A 26,235-nucleotide genomic window follows, 5' to 3' on the forward strand; every position below is an offset into this window, starting at 1 on the left:
AGCCCAGGTGCTTTATTTTTAATTAATGCAGAGTGTCATGAGTGTAGCACTCTGCTCTTTCTCACTTTCAAAATCTGTCTCTGGCTCTCTTTTCTATTAATGGAATCTGACCCAGTTCTCACCAGCAATTAGGAAAGCCTTCGCTGGTTATAGTTTTAAACTTTCCTCAGTAAAGGTGGCGTGCTTATAAAATGCAGTGGCGTGCTTATAAAATGCAATTTCTTTTAAGGACAGTATTAAGAGAAAAAATTACAGCATATTGTTTCAGTAATTATTCTATTGTGCAGTCTGCATGAATATGTAAAGGAATCACTGCCATTTGCTTTAAGTAGAAGAAAAGATCAGCAAAGTCAACGGACAGATTTGTTGCCTTTTGGGCTATCATATTAAAAGTTATTTTGATATTGATTTTTACTAATTTACTTACTAATACCTATATTTATGTACTGACAAAAGGTACTTACCATAGAATGTCAAGTAGCCAAAAATGGCAGTCAAGAAATACATAACAAACATGGCGAAAAAGGAGATATTGGAAACCATCTGCATCTTTTTCTGTGATCGACTAAAAATAAAGATAAAGGAATTTGAAAAATTAAAAACCACATTACTGAATGTAAGCACCAGTGTTAACACTGAAGAATGGAACTTAACTTTCTATCAGGTTGTGGCTGACCTGACCAGCTGAAATTACCCCCAGCAAATATGCCAGTTTATAATAACTTCTTTTACACCAAATGGATATTGTGAGAGAGAGAGCCATGTAATGAACAATCCCTTGAATGCTCTTCCCCATTCTTTTGAAAGAATATCAAGTTCTCATCTGAAGAGCAAAGAGTATTTTTTAACATTTGTTTGATACTATCTCTACACTCAGCATGCACAGGAAAAGGCAGAATAAATTCCAAAGCTGTTCTCTCAGCTCCAGAGATCCGGGCAGAGCTACAACTTGACCTCGGTGTTCAGTTGCTAAAGCTGCTATTGAAGTTCCGGTTTTCCCACTGAAGAGCCCCAGGGAAGCCTGTTTGTCTCCAGAGCAATGAGTGCCTAAGGGTTCACAGCTGGGATAATGAAGGGCTCTCTCTTTCTCTCTTCGGTCAAGTTTACTCGGGGAGTTTGCATGAACCTCTAAGTTTCTTTAACTGCCCAAACAATTAATCTACAAGACTTGTACTCAACAGTCGACCACCAACAGTCACAACATTTGATTGTGTCATAAAAGGGAGTATGGAAAATGAGAAAAATTGAGAAGTACCCACGTGAGGAAATTACAAACTAAAAGCTTAACTATTAAATTTAAAAGACGCCAAAGACGTATTTAAACACCCTAAATATAAGGTCATAAAGTAAGCCTGAAGAACACATAGACAGGTAGATGTAAATACTGATATTTCAAAGTTTACTCATATATCAATTAAATATGAAAGAGGAAGAATAATGAGTGAATTCAATGCTAAATAACATCATCTTTATTTTTGTTTCAAAATGGAAACAGATAGCTATATTGTATATCTTTCTGAGTTTAAAACTGTACCATGATGCCTACTTCAAGAAACAAGAAAAATCTCAAATAAATGATCTAACCTGACACCTAGAGGAACTAGAAAAAGAAGAACAAAGTCCAAAGGAAGGAAACAAAGATCAGAGTGGAAATAAAAGAAATAAACTAAAAAGACAATAGAAAAGATCAATGAAACTAAGAGCCGATTCTTTGAAAAGATAAACAAAAATGACAAGCCTTTAGCTAGACTCACTAAGAAAATAAGACAGAAGGCCCTGATAAATAAAATCAGAAACAAAAGAGGATAAATAACAATGGATACCACTGAAATACAAAGGATTACAAGAGAATATTATGAAAGCTATACGCCAACAAATTGGGCAACCCAGAAGAAATGGACAAATGCTTAGATTCATACAACCTTCCAAGGTTTAATCATAAAGAAATAGAAAATCTGAATAGACTGATCACTAGTACAGAGATTGAAACAGTAATCAAAAACCTCCCAAAAAACAAAAGTCTCCAGGACCAGAGGGCTTCACTGGTGAATTCTACCAAACATTCAAAGAAGATTTAATACCTATCCTTCTCAAACTCTTCCAAAATTTTGAAGAGGAGGGAATGCCTCCTAACATTTTATGAGGTCAACATCCCCATGATACCAAAACCAGACAAAGACAACACACAAAAAATTGCTGGCCAATATCTCTGATGAACATAGATGCAAAACATCCTCAACAAAATACTAGCAAACTGAACACAACATTACATCAAAAGGATCATACACTGTGATCGAGTGGAATTTATTCCAGAGATGCAAGGATAGTTCAACATTCACAAATCAATCAATGCGATATACCACATTAACAAAATACCCACTTACAATAAAAACTCAATGAAGTGGGTACAGAAGGAACATACCTCAACATAATAAAGGCCATATATGACAAACCCACAGCTAACATCATTCTCAATGATGAAAAACTGGAAGTTATCCCTCTAAAATGAGGAAGAGGACAAGTATGCCCACTCTCACCACTCTTATTCAACCTAGTATCGAAAGTCCTAGCCAGAGCAATTAGGGAAGAAAACAAAATAAAAGGCATCCAAATTGGAAAACTGTCCCTATTTGCAGGTGACACTATTTTATATATTGAAAACCCTGAAGACACTACCAAAAAACTATTAGAAATAATAAACAAGTACAGTAAAGTTGCAGGGTACAAAATCAACATACAAAAATCTGCCATGTTTCTGTATGCTAACAATGAGCTAGCAGAAAGAGAAATTAAGAAAACAATCCATTTACAGTTGCAACAAAAATAATAAAATATCTAGGAATAAATCTAACCAAGGAGGTAGGTACAGAGAATAGAGTAGTGGTTACCAGAGGGGAAGGGGTTGGGGGAGGACAAAATGGGTAAAGGGGATCAACCGTATGGTAATGGATGGAAACTAAATTTTTGGTGGTGAGCAGGATGTAATGTATATAGAAGGAGAAATACTAGGTTGTACACATGAAACCTATATAAGTTATAAACCAGTTACCTCAAAAAAAGGCACTATGCCATGATGACTATTTTTATGTGGAAAGTCTGATAACAATAGAGAGAACCCATGAGGGAATTTATAAGCAGGGCTTTCGTTTTCTCTAGAACAGCAATCAAAAACAAATCCATATAACCATTGTAATAGTTTGAAATGAACAACAATATTCTTTTTGTCCAGTCTGTGGTCTTAACATTAATTTCTTCCTACCTGATTTACCAGCCTTTCCAAGTAAACCAAAAGGCAAATCAAATGCAGTGTATTTAGTGGTTCACAGATGGGTCTGAAGATTATCATCCACTTGCAAAATAATCATAAGTAACATAAAGCAACACAAATACTTGAACTCTCTTGAGTAATATAGAATTTGAAAAACCAAATTAACAAAAAACAGCCCACAGAGTAAGCCACTTTATACATTTATGGCCAAAATATACTGCAGGTTTGTGATTTTTCTTGGTCAAGAATGGCAGAAAGTAAATGTTGAAGCTGGGTGATGAGTCAGCGGGGGTTCATCATATGAGTCCATTTATTTTAAATACAGTACTTGCCTATTAACGAGGGGCCCTAAAATGATTCAGTTTGCAAAAAAATTAAACAAATCTCTTACTCTTTAAGCTCGCTGTAAATTGGCAGGACAGACGGGTGGCAGACAAATGCAAATGCAATTGTTGGTAAAGCGTACACGGTCTATTTGAAAGAAAAAATATAAATGTTACGGAAAGGCATTTTTACCATAAAAATTGTACAGCTCCAGTATTTCTGAGCTGTCTTTTCATCTGACAGCCCTTCAGAATCCCTGTATTATTTGGTTATAAGGAGAGCTTTGGTATCGAAATAGGAGCAGCTTCTCTAAGAGAGCTTATCTAGCTTGAGACATTAGGCACTTGGCGGAGAGGGGTTCTAGAGCTGGGCTCACCCACAGTGTATTTTACAACCTCCAGGCACTGTGTCACCCCGTATTTATGTGGCGCTAGCCGGTTACGTAGCACTTTCCTACGTTATTTCACTGAATCCCCACAGCAACCCTGAGACAGACCAGTGCTGTTCTCCTGACTCCCTCCAAGACAGGCTAGGCAACATGCCCAGAACTTCCACCTCCATTTTACTGCTCTTTGCACTATATAGAGCACATCAATCAGACTTAAATATGGCATCTAAAAAGAAAGTTACTTTCTAAAAAGAAAATCACTTCACTGCTTTGGCTGTATCCTTGAGAGTTAAAAGACAGCGAGAGAGAGAATGAGCTAAATTAGTTTTCTTAGATAAGGTTTTTTAAAACTCCCAAATTCTATATAGTAACTTCTTATGCAAAAAGAAGTTGGCAGAGAAGGAAGGAAAAGTAACGTTTCTCATGCACTAATTTTGCCCAAGCACTGTACCAGGCACATTCTAACAAAACCCTGTAAGATACAGAATAGAATAGTCATTTTACAAATGGGGTTGACAATTTGCCTGAGGATTCAAATCCAAGCCTGACTGGTTCCATAGTCCATCATTTCCCAATATGTCATATGAACGTTCCTTAAGTGCCAATTTGTGGTGGTGTCTGTATTTCAACTGTACATGCTGGGGAAGTCTGCGGTGTTCCTTTCTGTCACCACAAGATAAGAAGCAGTGGGCTAAGGATGTTAGTTATTAATCTGTTTTTAAAGATCTACAAGGAATAACAGAGCTGAGACAATTATCCAGAAAGAGGTTTTCACAGGAAATACTTAAGGCTGTCCTACGCATAAACTGGGTAAAAGGGAGAATGAAATATACAATTTGTATATTTCTCCAAGGTCCCTAAATGGATTGTGGCAGTCGGAAGCAGTGATACCCTGTTCTTTTGAGAACAAACACATCAAAGACAGTTTAATCAAAAGAAGTCTGAGAAAGACAAATGCCCTTAGTAAAAACGCTCGTTTTGATATTTAAAGGATAAGAAACTTACCTTTGAATTGAAGGTAACATATTTTGGCGTACACATGTCAGCATTTGTTGAATTAGCACTTATTGTTGAATTTAGCTCTGGAACAATGCAGGGAATTTGAAATTTCTTGTATATAACCTAGTATTAAAAAATAAAGGAGAAACAAGCAGACTTTATCAAATAAAGCCAAATAATGCATAATTATTACATAGCATCATACTACGGCAAAACCAAGCCAACCATTTCAATCGGCACTTACCACAATTAGGAAAAAAACCATACAGCTCAAGGAAAATCCACTAGTATAGCCAAGATAGCCTAAAAAAAAAAAGTGTAAAGAATTATTATTATTTCATCCATCACCTTTCAATGCATTATTTCAAGCATAGTTTGGGGTTCCAATAATATTCATACATGCTAATATTAATACAAGATTATTTGATAGTGCTACCTTACTTGGCAAAAAATGATGACTTTAAATTAAAACATTATAGCATTATGTGTTTTGATTCCAGTTCTTCCTGACACACTAGATAGAGAACACAGATTCCCAGAATCCAGGGGATAGGACCTTCCCAAATTTGGCCATAGGTGTCTGTTGCTGTACTCGGATGGATTCCTATGGCCAAATCCCATTTACTCCTTGATCCATTCAATAATTCTTGATTATGTACATCCTGTGTAAACACTGAATATACGCAGAGGAGAGGAAGTGGTTTCTAGGGAGAAACTGAACACCTGAGGATCTCCACCTTGCTCCCCTTGGAATGCCTGGGAGATCTCCAAGCACCATAAACTCCAGAAAGGCAGAGTTAAGTGGTCTCTGGGGGCTGCACTATTCTCACCCCTGGGGGAGAAGAGCCCTTCTCCACTTGCACTGAAAAGAGCTACATGTATATACACAGAAAAGCTGAAACACAGACTCAGAAACCAGATCATTAAGTGGCCGTAAAAAAAAATCTACTTATAGGTCTCACAGAACAGCTACAGAGGCTTGGCATTTTTCATACAAAACAAAAAATTATGGTTAGCAGTCATTTTGGGAAGAACGTTAAATGTCTGCCTTGAATGATCCCAGAATTAAAGGAAAAGCATTTCAGAGGCTTTGGACTGGACAGCAGTCTGGCTGCATTATTCCACACACGAAGTGTCCCTAACATCAGGGACCCTGGTCTCCAAAGACACACACACACAAATGTCAAAACCAAATGGATATGACTTAGGGATTATCTAACACTTTTGACTTTTTGCTTCTCTCCCTTCAATGAAGCAAATAATTGAGACTGGTTAGACTCTGATAATTGAAGAATGATTCATAATCCTTTGGGGTAAAAATATAAGCAACTTTCTGTCTTGATATCAGATGTGAAATTCTGCTCATCTAAATAATCAGAGAATGTAAGACCTAGTATGAGGAGAATTCCATTTTCTGGACTTTGTGCTTTTGGACAGAGCACTGTCTGTTGCTGGTCCCAGGACCTCCCTTCTTCCCTCCACGGCTTAGTAGAGGGATTGCTTAGGAAGTCACATACCAACCAGTGTTTTTATGCCATATTAAAGTCAAGTCTGATTAATAACTTGTAATTTATCACTCATTTAATCTTTACCCTTCAAGTGAAAGCAGAGGGCAAAGTTGTTCGTTTTTATTAGGTTTCTGATTCGTCTGGGTATTGTAGAGATCATGAGAAAAGCAAGCTCTTACCTAAGTTCTTCAAGAGACACAGAGGGAGAATTATGCCAAAGGTAACTACCACCACGAGAAGGCGGCCATCCACGTACCAGGCTCTGAAAGGCATGTAAGCAGTTAGGTCACATGCTCTTAGAAAGTGACTTTTCTTTCCTCACACATAAAATTTCACAATATTTAAACTTTGTTAACTATTATGAATGTTTACCATTAACTTTTATCATTATTCAGGTTTTATCCAACCACACTGACCCAACCACTAGTCACTTAACTATCATCTCTCTCCCCATGCAGCAGAAGAAGAGATATTGCTTCACCCCTCGCTGCCACTGGCTAAGAATGCCGTTCCTCTCAATTATTTACATCAGCTTCAAAGCTGAATGCACACATTACGTTCTGTCAGATTACAACTTCTCTTATCAATTATTTAAAGAGAAAGTTCCTTTCTGTTTTGCTTGGCTTATATCATCGAAAAACAAGTCACCGCAGGTAGCCATTGCTTTCTCCCTAATCCCTTGTATTTGACCTTGAATCCTGATGAAAGAACACTAGGAACTCTGGTTTCTACGATTCTCCCTTGAAAGAAAACAGAGAAACTAAGACTGACAAGAACTGTTAAACAAGAGGTAGTCAAAACACACAGGATGTACTAAACGCAGCTGCAACATTTTCCAAGGTTAGCTCCGTCTTTCATGAGGTTGGCTCACGTCAGTCCTGGTCCCCAAATGCTCTGTCCCTTCTTTAAGGAAGGGACTCCGGGTCTTAATTTTGCTTGTTCCACTTCTGTGTCAAAAATACTCCGTATCTGTTCTATTTCATAGAAACTGGATGTAGATTTCAGGCTCTTGGGAAATTGCAGCACCTAGCGTTTACAGCATGACCGATGAATCTACGTTTTAAATGCTCAGATTCAAATGGCTCTCTGCCTGCTTCCTTCATTTATCTACTCCCAGAAACAACAAACCAAGAAAAACAGCCTAGGGAAAACTTTGTTTCTGCAGTCTTCATAAAACAAAAACATCGGTTAGCCCACATTTCAATTAAAAGCATTTTAGTTATCTCACAAACAGCGGTCTACAACTTACGAAAATGTCTCTTCCTTTCCCATTAGAAACTTTATGGCAGAGGGTAGTTCATTTTTTACTATGAAGAGGTAGCTCAGCATTGCTAGAGGAAAATGAGAACATTTTTAGAAAGAGGATACTGAGGCTCACGTTGCAAGCTGTATAAAAGGTCACCAGCCTCTTGCTAGACTAACCTTCAATAAGACACAAAGACAGCTGTAGACACTGTCCCAGTATCCTTGGTTGTTAAGTGACTACTGTCTCTGCTGGACTTTCCAAGCGCCATTTTAGCAATGAGAATGATACTGCTTGAATTATGTTAAAATTCACGTGGCCACCCAACCACCAGGATTAGAAAGAAATAATAATGTTCACAACCTTAATGTATAGAAAAACACGATCTTTTTACCTCCAGTGTTCTGTAGGGAGGTGGCTCCAAAGATGACAAGTTTCCCTGTGGTGCCAAAGACCTGTTCTCCCAGCTTTTCATAAACCATGCAGCCTGTTTAAAAACCACAATTGAGAACAGAAGAAATGACAGTTCCCTACGTTAAAAATAGCCAAGATTTCATCATTCTATTGACGATTCCCCAAGTTATTGTGTCTTTATCAAAAATCACACAAATAGCCTTCTTGGCTTTGCAAGGGTTAAGGCATTCTCATTACAAAACAACCCCTTGACATTTTTAAATGTCAGACATGACCACCATTTTTTCTTTTCCAGGTTGGCTACAAAAGCACTGCAAATAAACGATGAGGTCATAAGCCTTATTTTTTTTAATGTCTCAAAAGTCTCCCTACTTTACTGGGGGGAGAAGTTCCCACTCTGCTCTTTTTCTCAGGTCTGGTGTGTATCATTAAAATAAAAATTTGCTTTAAAAATAAAAATCCTGATGCTTGGGAAGAAAAGTTCCTTTTGAATGAATTACCTGATTAGGTTAACAAGGAATTATCTTAGTACTATTCCAACAATGCCTCATGGGTCCTAAATATAGTAACAAGCTTAGAAACATGTAATAACCACGACATCAGAATTCTGACCTTTGATAAAATTTAGTTCAGAGATTTGCAACTCACAAATGAGGGAAGCAGATAACTCTGTGAAGAGAATAATTTGGCCACAGCAAAATTCTAAAGTGTTCAACCGGCTCATCTCAAGAAATACTAAAATGTTAACCCATTCATTTAAGAAAATGGGTTTATATTTCTTTGTAACAGCTCAGCTCACGTTTTTCAAAAGGTTCACAGGATGCAATATGGGTCAAACTGTAATTAAACTTTTGTTTTTTCTCTCATAAGACTGGTGTTTAAACTAGGCAATGGTTAGATCTGCAGTTTATTCGAAAATGTTCCAGTTAAATGGAGTCATCTACATACAGTAATAGTCGGCCAACGTGGTTTTAGCTAAAGTAAAAGTCAAAGTATTACAAACATAATCCAGTGTCCCAGGAACAGAAAATAAACACTTCAGGTATTACACTGCCCAGAGAACCTGAAGTCTTTTCACAGCACACTCACTCCCACATTGCATTGGGAATCACATTTTCTCCTTGGAATATTCATGAAAGGGAATGAATGCTCTGTTTACTTTTGAAACCTTGGAGGCTATAATATAAAAACATGGGATCCTTGGTCTGAGTTTATAAAGACCTAAGGAAAAAGCCAAGGCCTTTAAAATAAAGTCATCTTAAACTAGAAAAGCAGGTATAATTGAGGGTTCTCTTTAAATGGTAATGTTTGGCTTCCCTGGTGGCGCAGTGGTTGAGAGTCCGCCTGCTGATGCAGGGGACACGGGTTCGTGCCCTGGTCTGGGAAGATCCCACATGCCCCGTAGTGGCTGGGCCCGTGAGCCATGGCCACTGAGCCTGCACGTCCGGAGCCTGTGCTCCGCAACGGGAGAGGCCACAACGGTGAGAGGCCCGTGTACCGCAAAAAGAAAAAAAAAGAAAAAAAAAAAGGCAATGTTATTTGCTCATTGTTCACAACAAGTTAACTTATATGTTGCTCTATCTACTTCTCTAGGTAAATTCCTCTATAGGTCTTCCAGTGACGACAGGTCAAAGTACTGTTTTTCTTTAATAATCAAGTTGCTGAACAGGGAGAGTATCATTTGTTCACAATATCACCATGAGAATCAATTACTCTGGCTTTACAAAATTAGACCTGCTATCAGCTTACCTGTTTCCTTTGAACAGATCAACAGAAGGTTGATTGAATATATAGACAGCAGTGTTACTGAAGTCAAAAGTACCCTAAAGCAAAGAAAATAAGTCTTGTGATAACTATAAAGAACACAGAGTCTGACCTTACATCGCATTAGGTTGGCCAAAGAGTTCGTTCAGGTTTTGCATAACACGTTCCTGAAAAACCCGAAAAAACTTTTTGGCCAAACCAACAGAAAGGCCAAGGCTGATTTATATGTTATATGGTTAACACTATTCATTGACAGGGTCCAGATACTGTCACCTATTAGTCACACCTTCCTTAACATCCTAAATAAAAACGTTCTACCAAGTAAAGAACTGCTCGTTAGAATGTACTCCAAGAATTCAAAGGCTTTGTAATCCTAAGCATAAACAGAAGTAGCTTTCTGGGATCATTTCAGTTGAGGTGACTTTAAAACAACACTGTGAAAGGAAGCTTTTGTGGTCTATGGTGCACTTGCTGTGACACCCCCATGAGGAGCTGTGAGAAAGGGGGGTGAGGGTGGGAGTGGGGTGAGTGGGGATGTTGAGGGAAAGGCTTGCAGTGACCCTTAGGTCCAGGACCACGTGACTGTAGGAACCTTGCTGTTGTCTCCCATTCCTCGCCTATAACAGAAGGCCAAACGGTGTCTAGGTTCTTTCCACCTAATTACTCTATGGCTATCTTTGAATCTATACATTAGGCCACTGAGATAGTTCACTTTTTTTTGCACCCGGTTCCTCTTAAAATAATAATAAGTTTCCCTCTCTTAACGGATGGGAAAAGTTTGACAATCAAGCGGAATGAAAAGACTTTGTTGAACGACGAACTCATGTTTTTGTTTTAGTACATCTGGCTCATTATCAAACCTTTCTCAAGAAAAAGCACCGTTAGAATGATGTGGGAGATGGCACAGATTATTTCTGAATCATTTGGTTAAAACAGACCTGAGAATTGCAAATAAAGCTTATTTATTTAAAGAACTAAATTCCAGTCCCCCGGATGAGACCACTCACTTCCTGATGTAGGGAAGTATGTCCCAGGAACAATGCATTACTGCAATCGATTCCATGTTTGAGTAATTAAGGCAATTATTTTTCTAGCAAGTACTGCTGAGCGGTGCTTGGCGCCTTGTGCAATTCTCTCCCCGTGGGCCTCTTCCCAGCCCTGCCCCCACTCCGCACACCTGCTGAACCACTGCTCAGATGTCACCTCCTCAGGTACCTTCCCTTGCCCCAGGCAGAAACACTGCTTCTTAGCTTTCTCTTGTCTCACGGCATTTTGTTTCTCCTCTGTTTCAACCATGGGGAAATAAACGGGGGGGAGTACAGACAGCCAAGGGCAGAGCAGACAGACTGCCAGAGACTGGCCAGAAACCATAAAAGAGTGACGGGGCTCGGCAGAGGTAAAACAAACACTGGGAGAAAGAATGGAAAATCTAACACTTCAGGTGAAGGTCCGACTGACCGGCTAATAAAGGGGAATTTGGGTTAAGATATGAATGTAACGAAGTACATTCGGACATATATTGACTCAGATCCCTGAGTAAGAGGGTGAATAAGAGGGTAAGTCCCTTATTACCTATTCTGGTTAAGGGACACGAAAAACTGAGAGCAAGCATTTATTAAGCAATCCAGCAGTTCTGAGATCTGTAATGGAACATGATTTGCTATGCTCTGCCAGAGTGTAAGAGACAGGACACATCTGTGGTATGATTTTTCCTTCATCTTCTAAGATAATAGTTATGTTAAGGAAGCAAGCCTTGAGTTTCACTCAGAGGTCACTCATGTTGATACTGAACCCTAAGTGGCAACTTCCACATGCGCCTGTGACAGGCCACAGGGGATTTCTGTGGCACAGAAGATCGTGGGCTACCAACTGGGGATAGAATGGAAGCAATTTGAGGATTAGCCATGGGCTCTTCTGAAGTGACCCTGTCCTCTGTTGAACTGCCTCTCCTGGGACTGACCTGGGGAGGAGAGGACATATTACCACCGGGCCCCAGGCTAATGAGTAAAGAGTATGACCTTTCGAAATATGTACGTTGTAGGAGGGATAATTACTAAAATCTACCTAATGGGTAACCAAAGGCCCTCAGCCAGGGAGAACTGGGTCCTCAGTAGCAAAAGAAACATTCTACGGAAACATCTGTTCCCCCAGCTAGTAGCCCTGGGACCACATGTTCTTGCACAGAGCAGCTCTGAGCTCTTCTTTTGGGTGGACTTCTCTGTAGATGATGCTCAGCTGGCCTGTGGCCCTTGGCAAAAGAGAAAGGATTTCTTCATAAACGCGTATCACCTCTTTTTCTTTTCCAAGTGGGAGAAAAGTGTTGATCAGGGAAGATTTTAGCAGGGAGCTCACCTATCTTCTTCCCCAAACTTAACAACAGCAGAATGAGATCCTGCCACAGTTATGACAACAAGCCCCTTGCTTTCATGTCTGAGACATCACACTGCAAACCCCGGCCAAACGACCCATAGTAAGTCCGACAGCCAATCCCTGAAGACCCTTTTCTCCATCCCTCCCAACATATAGACCTTCCCTTCCAAGACTGAAAACGAATATAAAGCAAAAACCATTTTCTATCAGGTCACTAAAAGGCAACTTCTGTATGTAAAATTCTATGACTGCTTTAGCCTATAACAGAATCTAGCATTCATGGAATTAAAATTTAGAAAAGTATATCTCCCTATTTAGATTCTTAGAAAGAAGCAATAAAATATCAAACTGGTTATCACAGATCCTAGAATAGTTTAAGAGGATCCAGTCAGAGGTGACATCTAAAAGAAAGAGCAGGGAGAATGACTCATGAGACTAAGGACATATTTGAACATTTCTTCTATTTTGAGCATGACTGTGCCCCTATTTACCCAAGTAAATATTTATACATATAGTTTGGTTTCCTGGAGGAGAAACATAAGCTGGTGTTCCTGTGCTAAGAGGAACAGAAGTGATTCATTTTCTTCATTTCACCTGGGTATCGTGTAGGCTTTCACACAGCTAACCACTGACCACAAGTTTTCTTATGGTTGGGGCAAAAGCTGCTCGCTGAAAAAGGCATGTTTCAATGGGAACGAAACTGCAACAACAGGCAACTGAGTTGTCAAGGTATTAATAGTTCAGACTGATGTTCAGCCTTGAAGAGAAGGGGACCTAGAACATATGACTGAACACGGGCCCTGGGGAAGCAGTGGCGGGAGAGTTAGTCTTGCGAAGAACGTGTTCAGGGATTCTGAGAACCCTCATGTGTCAGCGACACTTTGAAAAACGTGGTGCGGGGACATTCCAGGAGATTTTGTGTCCCCTAAGAGGCTGGTTAGGAAACAGAATTCTAGACTCCTGGACTGGGGAGAGACCTTCAGAGACTAACCCTGCCCAGCTTTTCAGGCAGGATGGGAAACCTCTATGCTCTGTGCCAACACACAGGCAGCCAGGTCTGCAAAGTCTGCTGTCAGGGGACACATATGCAACCCACCCTGCTTCTGGAAAGTGCTGTGCACTGGAACTGAGGCTGAGCTGAAACTTCTGCTGCTATGTTTATCTTGGGTCCTTATTTTACCCCCTGTACCTACTTGAATCTACTTGCAATCTAATCCCTCTTCCACCTAGAGGTCCATCTGGCCAGGCTCATTTTAAGATGGTGCTCTTTTTTTTTTTTTTTTGCGGCACGCGGGCCTCTCCCCGTTGCGGCCTCTCCCATTGCGGAGCACAGGCTCCGGACGCACAGGCTCAGCGGCCATGGCTCATGGGCCCAGCCGCTCCGCGGCACGTGGGATCCTCCCGGACCGGGGCACGAACCCGTGTCCCCTGCATCGGCAGGCGGACTCTCAACCACTGCGCCACCTGGGAAGCCCTGAGATGGAGCTCTTTGACTTGAACTTCTCTAGTACTCTCAGCTGTTCATCCTGTGATGGAGTGTTCAGCTGTTTACAGCTCAGTCGTGGTCCAGTTTGTCACCCATCCTTTTTAACGGCTGTGTGCCAAGAAAAGCACGATGCTCTCACATTAGTTTTGATCCAGACAGTGCAAAGCACAGTCAGATTATTGAATTGGGCATCCTGCTTTTTAAAAAATTTTTATTCTTTTTATTAGTAATGTTGAGCATCTTTTCATGTGCCTCTTGGCCATCTGTATATTTTTTGGCTTTAATTTTTTTATACAGCAGGTTAGTTATTAGTTATTCATTTTCTATTTTATACATATGAGTGTATATATGTCAATCCCAATCTCCCAATTCATTCCACCCCACCCCCCTACCCCTGCTTTCCCCACTTGGTGTCCATATGTTTGTCTCTTCATCTGTGTCTCTATTTCTGCCCTGCAAACTGGTTCATCTGTACCATTTTTCTAGATTCCACATATATGCGTTAAAATACGATATTTATTTTTCTCTTTATGACTTATTTCACTCTGTATGACAGCCTCTATGTCCATTCACGTCTCTACAAATGACCCAGTTTCGTCCCTTTTTATGGCTGAGTAATATTCCATTGTAGATATGTGTCATATCTTCTTTATCCATTTGTCTGTTGATGGGCATTTAGGTTGCTTCCGTGAGCTGGCTACTGTAAATAGTGCTGCAGTGAACATTGGGGTGCATGTGTCTTTCTGAATTATGGTTTTCTCTGGGTATATGCCCAGCAGTCATCCTGCTTCTTTTAAGGCAAACTATTTTGGTTTTCATTTTTATGGAAGCAAGTCACACTTTTTCATTCTTGTTGAGCTTCTGGGGGAACTGCTGTTAGCCCAGTCTTCCTGGTTCCATCCTGTGCACTTCTTTTTTTTTTTTTTTAAGACAAGTATAAGGCTCTGCACTTATTTTCATTACCTTTTATCTTTCCAGTCTTGTGATATTTTTAAAATTGTTCATCCTTTTTCCTTATGTATCAGCCACCTCATCCAGCTTCCTATCCTGAGTCTGCCTTCATCCAAGTCACTGGTTCTTTCTGAACGGAACAAGACCATCTGGAAAATGGCCCACTGTCTGCCCAACTGCTCCAGCCAGACACGTGGAGGTCATCCCTGACTTCTCATCTACTCACTCATCGCTCATCTCTAATTCACTGGCAAGTGTCCTATCATTTCTGCCTCCAAAATATATCCCAAATCCACAGGCTTCTTTTCTTTCCATCTCCACAGCCACTACTCTAATCCAAGCCACTGTGATCTTTAATTTCTGGGCAACTGTGATAACCTGTTTCCCTTTGCTTGACCCCTCTGATCCACCCTCCATCCAGCAGCCAGAGGTATCTTTTTGTTCTATTGCTTTATTATGTTTTTTCACCACTAGACTGTAGCACAGGCCACAATGGTTTAATTCACAGTCATGGCCTGTCCTACTTACCTGTTTCCTTCCAATACCAAACACAGCACACAGCAGACTCTTAGCTAAATATAAGTAATTTACAAAGATTAGAATCTCATTTGTAAGCCACGTGAGACTGCCAAATAGCTTGCTAAAATCAAGGTACCCTCTGCTTAAGCCAGTTTGGTGACCTACCAGGTCACTCTTTCTTTTTTTTTTCCGGAAAAGAATTTATTTTTATTGAAGTTTAAAATGTTATTTAATTTATTTATTTATACAGCAGGCTCCTATTATACTAGTTCATTCTTATCTCAGAAGATGAAGTTAGGTTAGCGCAACTATTTAGGAAAACCTTATTTGCCCCCAGCGAGCAGTATTTTCTGCAGTAATTGCATGTAAATAAGCTATTTAATAATCTGCTCTAGAATAATACTTGGGATATACTTTCTACTACTTTTGAAAGCTGGGATGAAACTTGCCCATTTCCAGTCCTCTGGCAATACTCCATGATTTTTTTTTTAATTCATATGCTTTTTTAAAAAAAATTATTTATTTACTTTTGGCTGTGTTTGGGTCTTCATTGCTGCGCGCGGGCTTCCTCTAGTTGCAGTGAGTGGAAGCCACTCTTCGTTGCAGTGTGCGGGCTTCTCACTGCAGTGGCTTCTCCTATTGTGGAGCATGTGCTCTAGGCGCACGACCTTCAGTAGTTGTGGCTCACGGGCTCTAGAGCGCAGGCTCGGTCGTTGTGGCCCAGGGGCTTACTTGCTCCGCGGCATGTGGGATCTTCCCGGACCAGGGCTCGAAACCGTGTCCCCTGCATTAGCAGGCAGATTGTTAACCACTGTGCCACCAGGGAAGTCCCTCCATGATTTCTTAAATATTCCTAGATATTTTTACTCTATTTGCTGCAAGAAAATTTTGACTCACACATTAAAACAATGAACATCTAAACATCTATCTTAAAAACATTTATCTGTCATTGTTTTGAATCATATTGATAGGACTATGATTCTTGTTCTTCTACAATTTACCCAAAGATTATATGGCTAATGTTATAAAAATTTCATTTTTTAGAGTATTTTATGCTAACGAAATGGAAAGCTGTGACAATAAATGGAACCAACACACTTAAGGCGATTGAAATGTTCTACGCCATGGTTGTGGTGGTGATTCCACAACTCTATGTGGGTATACTCATCAAATCCTATCCTTTAAATTGGGAAATTTTATAAATTATATCTCAAAAAAAAAAAGAAAAGGAAAAAGGAAAAAAACCCAACCTCACAGCACTTTAAGGGAGATGAGACTATCTTTTAACAGCCCAGCTATATAACTAGAAATCATAAGACATCCTTCAACCGAGCGTCAGAGTCCTTGAAAGAGGTGAAGATGAAGCAGCCGTCACCGCTGCGGAGCCAGAAATAGCTCAGATGGGGGTGTTCAAGGCTGCCATGTAGGTGAGGGCTTTCAGCTCTTCCAGGACCCACTCCTCTCAAAAAAGAGAGAACCCTTACCAACCCTCCCAGCATGACTCTTCCTGTCCTCTCCTTTGCCAGAGTTTAAAGCAGCTATTCTCAAATTTCAATGTGTATATACGTATCTCCTTAGGATCTTGTTAAAATGAAGATTCTCGGGCTTCCCTCGTGGCGCAGTGGTTGAGAGTCCGCCTGCCGATGCCGGGGACACGGGTTCGCGCCCCGGTCTGGGAAGATCCCACATGCCGCGGAGCGGCTGGGCCCGTGAGCCATGGCCGCTGAGCCTGCGCGTCCGGAACCTGTGCTCCGCAACGGGAGAGGCCCGCGTACCACACAAAAAAAAAAAGATTCTCTTTCCGTAGGTCTGGGATGGGACCTGAGGTTCTGGATTCCTCCCAAGCTCGCAGGTAGTGTTGGTGCTGCTGGTCCTGGAGTAGGCGGGATGTGAAGCTGCCAGCTCTGGTCCCCTGGCATATCCATCTCAGCGTTTGTTTGTCACAACCTCCGAACCAGCACCCCACTGCCCGCCACGCCGCCTGCAGGTATTCAGCGTGAATACCTGCGACATGGATCCCACCGCTGTCCAGGTGAGACTGCACTGAAGGAAGCATTTACAGCTGAACCATTACCATTCCTGTGAGTCCCTGACCAGCTCTCAGTGTGACAGCGAGTCCTGTCTGCTTCCTTTGGTCGACTTCCTAAGGGTAGTAGAGCACTACTTACCTCACCAGGATATATATTTTTAAAGTATTTTCAACTCCACACTCTTCCCCACACCGCCATGTCTTTCCTTCCAAAAGGGACCCAAGGCTCACCACACTATATAAACTTTCCTCTTCTAAACCTGGTTGAAAGTATAAAAGTTTTTTTTTTTAATAATGTCCAGAGATGCTTGTTTTATTTCTTACCAGCTGATTGCATTTCAGGCTGGTGACATCAAGTAACAGTTTAATTACCAACTAATTTTGTACCTCTGAACTACAAATCAACAATACAACTCAGCAAGGAGCAATGGGGTCAACGTCTAACTGGGAGGGGCTGGGTTTTTCCAAATAAATGGTCTTGGTTGACAGGGTGCTGTGAGTGGAGCCACAAGGGCAAGGCCTGAGATTGTTTGGGAGACCCTGACACCTGGCTGAGATAGGCTGAAATCCTGTGAATCCCTAGGCCAAAGCCTCCATCCCAAATCCTAAGAGCACAGCTATAATCTTTTTGTGGTCAGTTCAGCCCAAACAAGGAGCTGAGCTGGGCCTAGCAAAGTGGATCTGGGGCCTACTTTTAGCTGATCGGTCCTCCACCTGCACTCCCAACCTTAGGGCACAGCTCTTCCTGCAGGTTCTTAGGAAAAAGCTAGGCTTCTGGTAATTTCTTGTCTCTTTTTAGTTCTGCTTTGAGAAGAAAATGGAACATCGGTAACCAAGGGTGAGCACAGGCATCTCAGCAGAGCTCCAGCGGCCCTGGAGCCCACAGCAGGGGTGAGTCAGGTCTACGCTGGTGAGTGGTGCTCCTCTAGGAACACAGGGCCACTGCATCCTCCTGGGAGAAGGTCCAAGGGGAAGAATTCATTATAACATTCCAAGCTAGTAGTAGGAGCTGTTCATCTGAGAAGGCAGAAACTGGGAGAGGGTCAAGATCAAAGAAGAGGGCTTCCCTGGTAGCACAGTGGTTAAGAATCTGCCTGCCGATGCAGGAGGCACGGGTTCGAGCCCTGGTCCGGGAAGATCCCACATGCCGCGGAGCAACTAAGCCCGTGAGCAACAACTACTGAGCCTGCGCTCTAGAGCCTGTGTGCCACAACTACTGAGCCCACGTGCCAAGAGCCGGTGTTCCGAATCAAGAGAAGCCACCGCAATGAGAAGCCTGCGCACCGCAAGGAAGAGTAGCCCGCGCTCACCGCAACTAGAGAAAAGCCCGTGCACGGCAACAAAGACCCAACTCAGCCATAAATAAATAAATAATTTCTTAAAAAAAAAAAGATCAAAGAAGAAAGAGCTAGAAGGGAGGGATGAGCAACTCTTTCTCCTCACATGGGAGGCACTCCATCCAAGTAAGCAATTACTACGTGAATCGTTATTGTAGTTCCTCTTCTTTTTCTCACCAAAAAATTACACAGGTTTCCTTTGAGTTCTGGAGATCCCCTGCCCAAGAACCGACTGACAAGCTGGCGTTTTTCTCTGAGGCCATGACAGACCAAGTCATTTAGGAAAGGCTGGTCTCGGCAGCATCTCTATGCTGAGGCTTCACGTGGCCGCGGCTCCCACCGCGCTCAGCCTGCGCTCACGGGTGTCTCTGAGCCGTAGGGCTCTGCAGATGCGTGCTGGCACCCGAGGCAGGGCCAGAGCACCCATGCTCCGCCACTTGGTGCCCACAAAATCCTTGAATGGAAAAGTATCCTAACGTTCTAATGTTAATCATGCAAGTACCTTTGTTTCTATATTCTTTGATATCCTCAGTGCCTGGGAGAGCGTCCGGCACATAAAATGTACCAATAAGTATCTGATGAATAAGTGAATTATTTGATTAAAAAATATAAAACTTTTACCATCCTCATGGTTAGAGGAGCCCACATAAAAACGACCTTGCTGGAGGCAAAGTGGTCTTTGTTGCTAGTCCTGCTTTTATCTAACATCATCTCCCACCAAACCACAGCCCCTCACTCCTAAACTCACAGACATAGATGCTCATCATCTGCAAGAAAATGTAAAACCCCAGGACAAGGGAATTGGACAAATGGTAGGAAACATTCTGTTTTCTGGCCAATCATCTTTCTCCAGTCCTTCCCTGGGGTGCGGGTCTCTCCCAGGCTCTCGTCTACCTCCTCCCTTTCTTCCACATTTCCAGGCTGTCTCTGCCCTCCTGCGCTTTCCTCCCCACTTTCTCATTCACTTCTTATCTCCACTCACTCTCCTGCTTTTCCATTCCACCCCTATTCTTCCTATGAGAAATATCTCTGTGAAGTGAATAAAGATTTAAAAACACTGCTGAAGAGAGTGCCAGTGGGGGATGAAGGAAGGGCTGGAGAGCTCACGGAGGATGAAGTTGAAGTGTCACCCATCTGTATGATGAGAGAGCTCAGATTCAGGGCTTTTCCGGGCTAGTGTGACAGAGCACCAGTAGAGGAAGGGAATTTCAGGTGTGGGGTAGACCTGAAGGGGTTTAAGTGAAGGACCGTGGCATCTAAGCTGGACAGGGAAGGAAGCACAGAGGTCCTCAACGACATTTAAGGCCAGGCACAGTGGGAGTATCCAAGGGGGAGCCCTTGGAGGGAAGTAGAGGAGGCTGCAGTCAGAAGCAGGGTGTTTGGAGGGTACGTGCAGGGAGGTGGTGCAGCCTTGTTCCTGTGCGGTGCCAGAGGGAGAGGCTTACGTGGAGAGGAAAGGGCACACAGAGAAAGTTTATTTAACAAGAGCTTAGATGGAAGAAGACATGCCTGAAAATTAGGAGAGGGGGACAAGCTGTTCTGAGACTCTAATTCATGGGGAAACTATAAATATTTTGACAAATCCAAAATTATATTTTACATACAAATGTACTCCTAGAGCTTTCATTTACTTCAGTGAGAATTCAGTATAATTAATAAAACACTTTATTGATCACCACTAATAATAAATTTAAGCGTATTCACCATGTTAGGCCCACACTAAGCACTTTTTACAACATTTTACTTATGAGTAGTACTATTACTACCTACCTTACAGATAAGGAAACTGAAGTTCAGAGAGGTTGAGTATTTTGTCCAAGGTCACAAAGTGAGCATCAGAGCCCTCAAACCGTGGTAGTCGGACTCGAGTCCTTACCCACCATGCTCTATTGTCTGCCAAAGTCAAATGTCCACGGAAGAATGCCGGTGTAAAAAGCAAGACCCAAGCAGAAGACAAAAAACTTAGAGTAAAATATATCAAAATGTTAACAGAGCTTGTTTTAACAGTAAGACTTTGGGTGATTTCTTTATACTTTATTTTATGCATTTTCAAAACGGTCTTTAATGATTATCTTACTTTTACAATAGCACTATTAAAATGAAAAATAAAGGAACCTTTCAAGTGAAAAGTATTATTATTCCAAACCCTTTTTGGGGTGTGTGCATTTAAGCCCCAAGCTCATTAATATAGTCCCTATTTCATTTAAGGAGCTCGAGAAATGCTTACAGAAAGGAGCAGAAACGTCTAATTATTCAGACCCAAAGTGGACTTCTTAGTCACTACACCCTAATTAAATTTCAACATTCTGAGGCTCAGATGACCAGCACACTAGGATCTAGTAGCATGTGATTATTTGTAATATTTACAAATTGAACTAGAGAATGAAAGGGATGGTTTTTAAATGCTGGGCAGGGAACAGGTGAGGATCAATTATTTGTACAATTCCATTTCTTTCCGTGTAGGCAAATCGAACTTCTGTGCTGCAACGTTTCTCTTAAACTAGCCTCACTATTGATTAGATATTTTGTTTTGTCTGAGGAAAGGAATATGCATCGCTGATGACCAAACCAAATAATATCTAATATAATTCTAAAGAGAAAGAAGTGTTTAAAAGAGATTTGCGGAGAGAAATAGAATTTATCAGTTTAGTTGATGCTTTGAGACGTTAAGAAAGTTGGGAGGAGGGCTGAGTTTAAATGAGGAAGTTGTACCAGCAAGAAAGAAAGCCAGATGCCACCACCACTTCCTGTTTTTGCCTACAGTCTTTGGTAGAAGGCTGTGGGTTTTGTGGGCACTCCATTTATAACTCTAGACATGGCTTCCTTCCTCTTCTTCCACTCCACAAGGATCACTGGTTTCCCTTCTCCTCAAACCTAGATCCTTACCTTTCAAAATGATGCCCCCTTTATCACACTCTAAAGATGTGACTCCTGAGTGACAAGAATTCCATATAACCATTAGGTAAAGGAACATGCTGTACTTGGTGGGCATTCTGGACTTCCATTCCAGTAGGAATGATGGACTACGGGCTCCATCCACACTTTCAAACTCTGTTTCCATGGTAACAACGCACATTTAAGGAGAAGAGATGGGAGAGTTAAGAGGAATATACCTTCGTTGCCCTCCCTTCCCCCATCCTACCCCCAACTGGTGTCATCCTGGGCAAGTTACTCAGCCTCTGTGAATCTTAGCTTCTTTATCTGTAAAATGGGGATGATAAATAGGGTTGTTATAAAGATTCCATAAAACAGTGTATACTTTATAACTACCTTCTTTCTTTAACCCTTTAAAAAAGTAAAAGCCATACAAACAGAGGCTGCAGGTAGCTTTGGGGCTACAGCTTTGGTTTTGGGGCTACAGTCTGCCAACCGTGAAACAGATGTAGATCATTAATACCATGTGTCTGATGAAAGGTGAAGCGTGTGGCCATAGAACAAAACAAAACTAATTGGCCCACATCAGGGCAGTTTTCTAATCTACTAAACCAACTACCACTCTATGAGTAAGAAAAGTTCAAGCTACTCTTGAAAATCCAAATTTCTGGACTATTTGGATCTACTGTGCAGATACACATCTGTCCTACTGTAACCCAGAAGAGTAAATGTTAAAGGCATTCTACACATCATGGCCGTGGACAGTACTGTTAAAACCTTAGTTTAGTTAAGTTGCCTCTTGCAGACTAAGAAAAACACGGGGCTCCAAAATGGGGGCCACGCTGCTGTCCCTGGGTAGTACCGGGGCACCCGATGCAACACAGCACAGGCAGGACTGAGTGAGCTCAGTGTACACTCTCTCACACATTCGTACACACACACACACACACACACACACACACACACACACACACACCCTCCTACGTCTCTGGGGCCAAGAGAATCGATTTCTTGGAACCCCCTTATCAGACACATATCAGATGACTCATCAACTAAGCCCAACTGCTCAACTTTTTAAAACAGTGGGTGGGACCCATCGCCTACACTTGCCAACTCTGTTTACAAAATAGGCACTCATTTTTAGCACAACACCCCTTCCCCCTTTCCTCTCTGCCCATTTCTGGAAAGTTCTTCATCCAGTGTATTTCAATAGAGTTCAATGACACTGCCGCTGTCCTTTCTACATGTATTTCTAATGTTGGCAAGCCTGAATTGTCATTGCTCCCCTTCCAGTATTATTATTCCCAAACAAGAGACTCTGATGCCAATGATTTTTGCTGCCAGCTGAAGGACAACAATTTTCTCTTCAAATCATTTCTAAGGAACGGAGACTATAACTCAAAGAATTTTGAAAACAAGTAAGTGACTGACGTAAGACGTAAGATGAGTGTGCCTCTACCCAGGGACCTCCTCGGATCATCAGAAGAGCAGCGTTTCCTATGGACTTCCTCTTCATTGCCCTGTTTTGATATCACAAAATCCAATTTGGTCTTTCCTTAGGAGGCAAAGAATTGCCTGTTTAGGAGCCCACAGAGAAGACAACTTAACATTTACCAGGAATGACTTGATAGATATCACACAAACCATCTTTGTTACAGCTAAAAGCAAAATTATCACCTTGGTGGGTGTGATTCAAACTTTTGGGAATATATGGAAAGTAACGGAGCAATGACAGTTCAAGAACATGCAGAGTATTTGCAAAGGTACACTGCAATCTCACTCCAATTTGGTAGAATTGGCTGAAAATGATTTAGAAACTCCAGAGAGCTATGCTGAGGCAGTTATCTGAGACTGCAAACCTCTTGAAAGAACAAGAAGCCTATTTTTGTGACACAATAGTAACGATCAAATAACTATAATATCTGAACAGGACTTAGGGCAATGTGTTGACGGGTCTGTTGTTCTAATTCCATTTCTGCCTAGTCTTATACAGGCTGAATTGTAAAACACCGAATTTAAAAAGAGAAGGCACCTGGTAGTCTGATCTTTGTTTATAGAGTCCTCATTTTATAGATTTATCTTTACCAGCATGGCTATTTACTGATTTGCTTGTAAACACTGTGATTATAGACAATACAATGTTGCATATTTTTGGTGGTAGGATAATGATAAGTGATAATGGTCCACAAAGATAAATACTGAGAAAGAGAGAAGAATTCACCTACAATTGGAACAAACAATCCACCACAAAGTGAAGGTAATTGCTGTAAACTGACAATGACAATTACTGCCCTTTTTGCAAACAGCAATTTAGCAACAAACGCCCTCTTAGCAATGCAGTGCTAACCTCATACAGTATTCCTTAACAGTCTCTAACTATTTTGAATTTTCAAATGAAGGAGGCATTCCCGGGAAAGTAACCAATGGGTGGTGAGTCCCTTCCTAAACTTCTATAATTTTCATTACATCTCCAGAGCCTACTTTAAATCTGAGGGTGAACTAAACCTCAGAGTTGATGTTTTCCCTCTGATAAGTTTGCAAAATTATGAGAGCCATTGTTTTCCCTAAAGCCTTGTAGGACTATGTAAGACTATGCTAATTTTTACATATTCTTTCATTTCAGGAAACTTTATTGAGAATCAGCTATAGGCAAGCACTGTTCTAGATCCTGTCGTGGGGAGAGAGACAAGCAAGACATTAATCCTGCCCTTGTAGGGCTCAGTGTTTGACAGGGAACAAAATATGTACGCCTAAATAATGGAAGTAATACTTGCTATTAGAAAGATAAAGGCTACACCGAAAAGAGAAGGAAGGGAGATCCTTCCTTCCACCTGGGAGGCTCAGAGAAACACTTCTGGAGATGGCATCGGACCTGGATCTTACGGGACCATCAGGATTCAGAAGCACAGGGACGGCATGGGAGGGGGGTGGCAGAAAGGCCGAGGTGATGGGCATGGTGCCGGCGGCCCCTACAGAAGAGGGGGAGGCTGGTGTAGCTGATACAGAGGCAGTCTGCAGGGAGGTGTGGTGAAAATGCAGTTTGGAGCAGGTGGCACTGTACTGATTGCTCATTCTAGCTCTTGTGGTCTAAATAGCGACACCGAATATTTTTTTTCTCAAGTTTTCTGCAGGAAAGAGAAAGAGAAAAATCTTATCGCAGTGGTTTGAAGTTCTCTAAAAAACAGTTTTCTCAACTAGTTTCTTCCCCTAAAGCACATGGTAAAAAGATACTTTAAAGAGTATAAACTTTCCACTCCCACTCCATCCCCAGACCCCGTGTCACCCTCCAGAAGTAGCCACTGTCAACAGTTTTCTTGTTTACCCTCCCGAACAGTCTGTGTAATATATGCACATATTACGCAAGCTACCCCCATCCTCACTTCTACCCAATATTCAGTTTGTTTTTAGTTTTTCAATACCAGTACATATAAGTCTATTTTACTCCTTTAAATAGTAGTCTAATATTCTATTTTATGGAACTACTATGGTTATTTAACCAGTTCCCTCATAACGAACTTGGTGTTATTTGACTTTGCTATTTCTTGGTTTTCAATTCTTAATTACAAAAAGTTTAGTTAAATCCCCGGAAGGGGGCTTCCCTGGTGGCACAGTGGTTAAGAATCCACCTGCCAATGCAGGGGACACGGGTTCGAGCCCTGGTCTGGGAGGATCCTACATGCCATGGAGTAACGAAGCCCATGCGCCACAACTACTGAGCCTGGGCTCTAGAGCCCACGAGCCACAACTACTGAAGCCCGTGCGCCTAGAGCCCGTGCTCCGCAACAAGAGAAGCCACCGCAGTGAGAAGTCCGTGCACCACAACGAAGACCCAATGCGGCCAAAAATAAATAATAAAATAAAATAAATAACTTAAAAAAAAAAAAAAAAAAAGCCCTGGAAGGAATTAAGTTCAAGGGCAGTGGAAAATCTTAAATAGCACATGAGGCAAAGTCAGGCACAGATATGACAAATATGAAGCAGTTCAAAAAGTTTACTGGTTTTACAATATACTTGAGGCATGTATCGTACTTGCTGCAACCAGGAACTTGACCACCCTGATACACAATTTTGTACACTTGGTATTGCTGAACTATTTTTATTACAATAAAGGTGACAGTTCTTGGTGGAACAGTAGTAAAATAGTTCAGGAACACTGACTGATTTTACAAGGTGATTTTAAAGAGCTAAAGGATTAACTTGCAAGTATCCACTGGTAAGAATAAAATTTGTCTCAAGAAGTACATTAATAATATGTTTGGCTTCTGAAGGCATCACTAAAAGACTGTATAGTGTTTTAGATCACTCAGGTTCTAGACTCAAGAAATCCTGGATGGAACATGGAACCCTGGCTCCCCTATTTTCTAAGTTGTTATTAAGCCTCAGTTACTTCATCTGTAAAATGGGGCTAACATTTACTTCATAGTGTTGTTGGTGGGGATTAGATGAGATAACATGGTATATGTAGTTACCGTTCAATAAATGTTAACTATTATTTGGTAACTACCTAATTAATACTTTAACAAACAGTACATAGTGTTACTAGGTACCAGGCACTGCTGGTACTCTCTCCATCTCCATCTCTCTCTCTCTCTCTCTCTGTCTCTCTCTCCGTCTCTCCCTCTCTCTCTCTCTCTCTCTCTCTCACACACACACACACACACACACACACACACACGCTCACTCATTAGTTTCTTATAGCAGCCTTACACGGTTGTACTAACTAATAAATGTCTTCTTGCATGCTACTTTTCAAAGTGTGCT

The 26,235-nt window shown here is 41.4% G+C and overlaps 1 protein-coding gene across 3 annotated transcripts in view; it reads right to left on the reverse strand.

Moving 5' to 3' along the window:
• The window catches only part of SLC38A1 (solute carrier family 38 member 1), a 69,212-nt gene that overhangs the window by 11,052 nt on the left and 31,925 nt on the right, over nt 1–26,235 (reverse strand). For all 3 annotated transcript variants that reach the window (XM_059082091.2, XM_067009146.1, XM_067009145.1), the window contains 8 exons: nt 9,894–9,967; nt 8,125–8,217; nt 7,737–7,818; nt 6,667–6,749; nt 5,224–5,282; nt 4,986–5,102; nt 3,660–3,739; nt 465–565 (listed from right to left, as the gene is read on the reverse strand). In XM_059082091.2, coding sequence (XP_058938074.1) covers nt 465–565; nt 3,660–3,739; nt 4,986–5,102; nt 5,224–5,282; nt 6,667–6,749; nt 7,737–7,818; nt 8,125–8,217; nt 9,894–9,967 — 689 coding nt within the window. The remainder of the gene's footprint in view (nt 1–464; nt 566–3,659; nt 3,740–4,985; nt 5,103–5,223; nt 5,283–6,666; nt 6,750–7,736; nt 7,819–8,124; nt 8,218–9,893; nt 9,968–26,235) is intronic.

The sequence above is a fragment of the Kogia breviceps genome, chromosome 12, assembly GCF_026419965.1.
Source record: "Kogia breviceps isolate mKogBre1 chromosome 12, mKogBre1 haplotype 1, whole genome shotgun sequence".
Lineage (NCBI taxonomy): Eukaryota > Metazoa > Chordata > Mammalia > Artiodactyla > Physeteridae > Kogia > Kogia breviceps.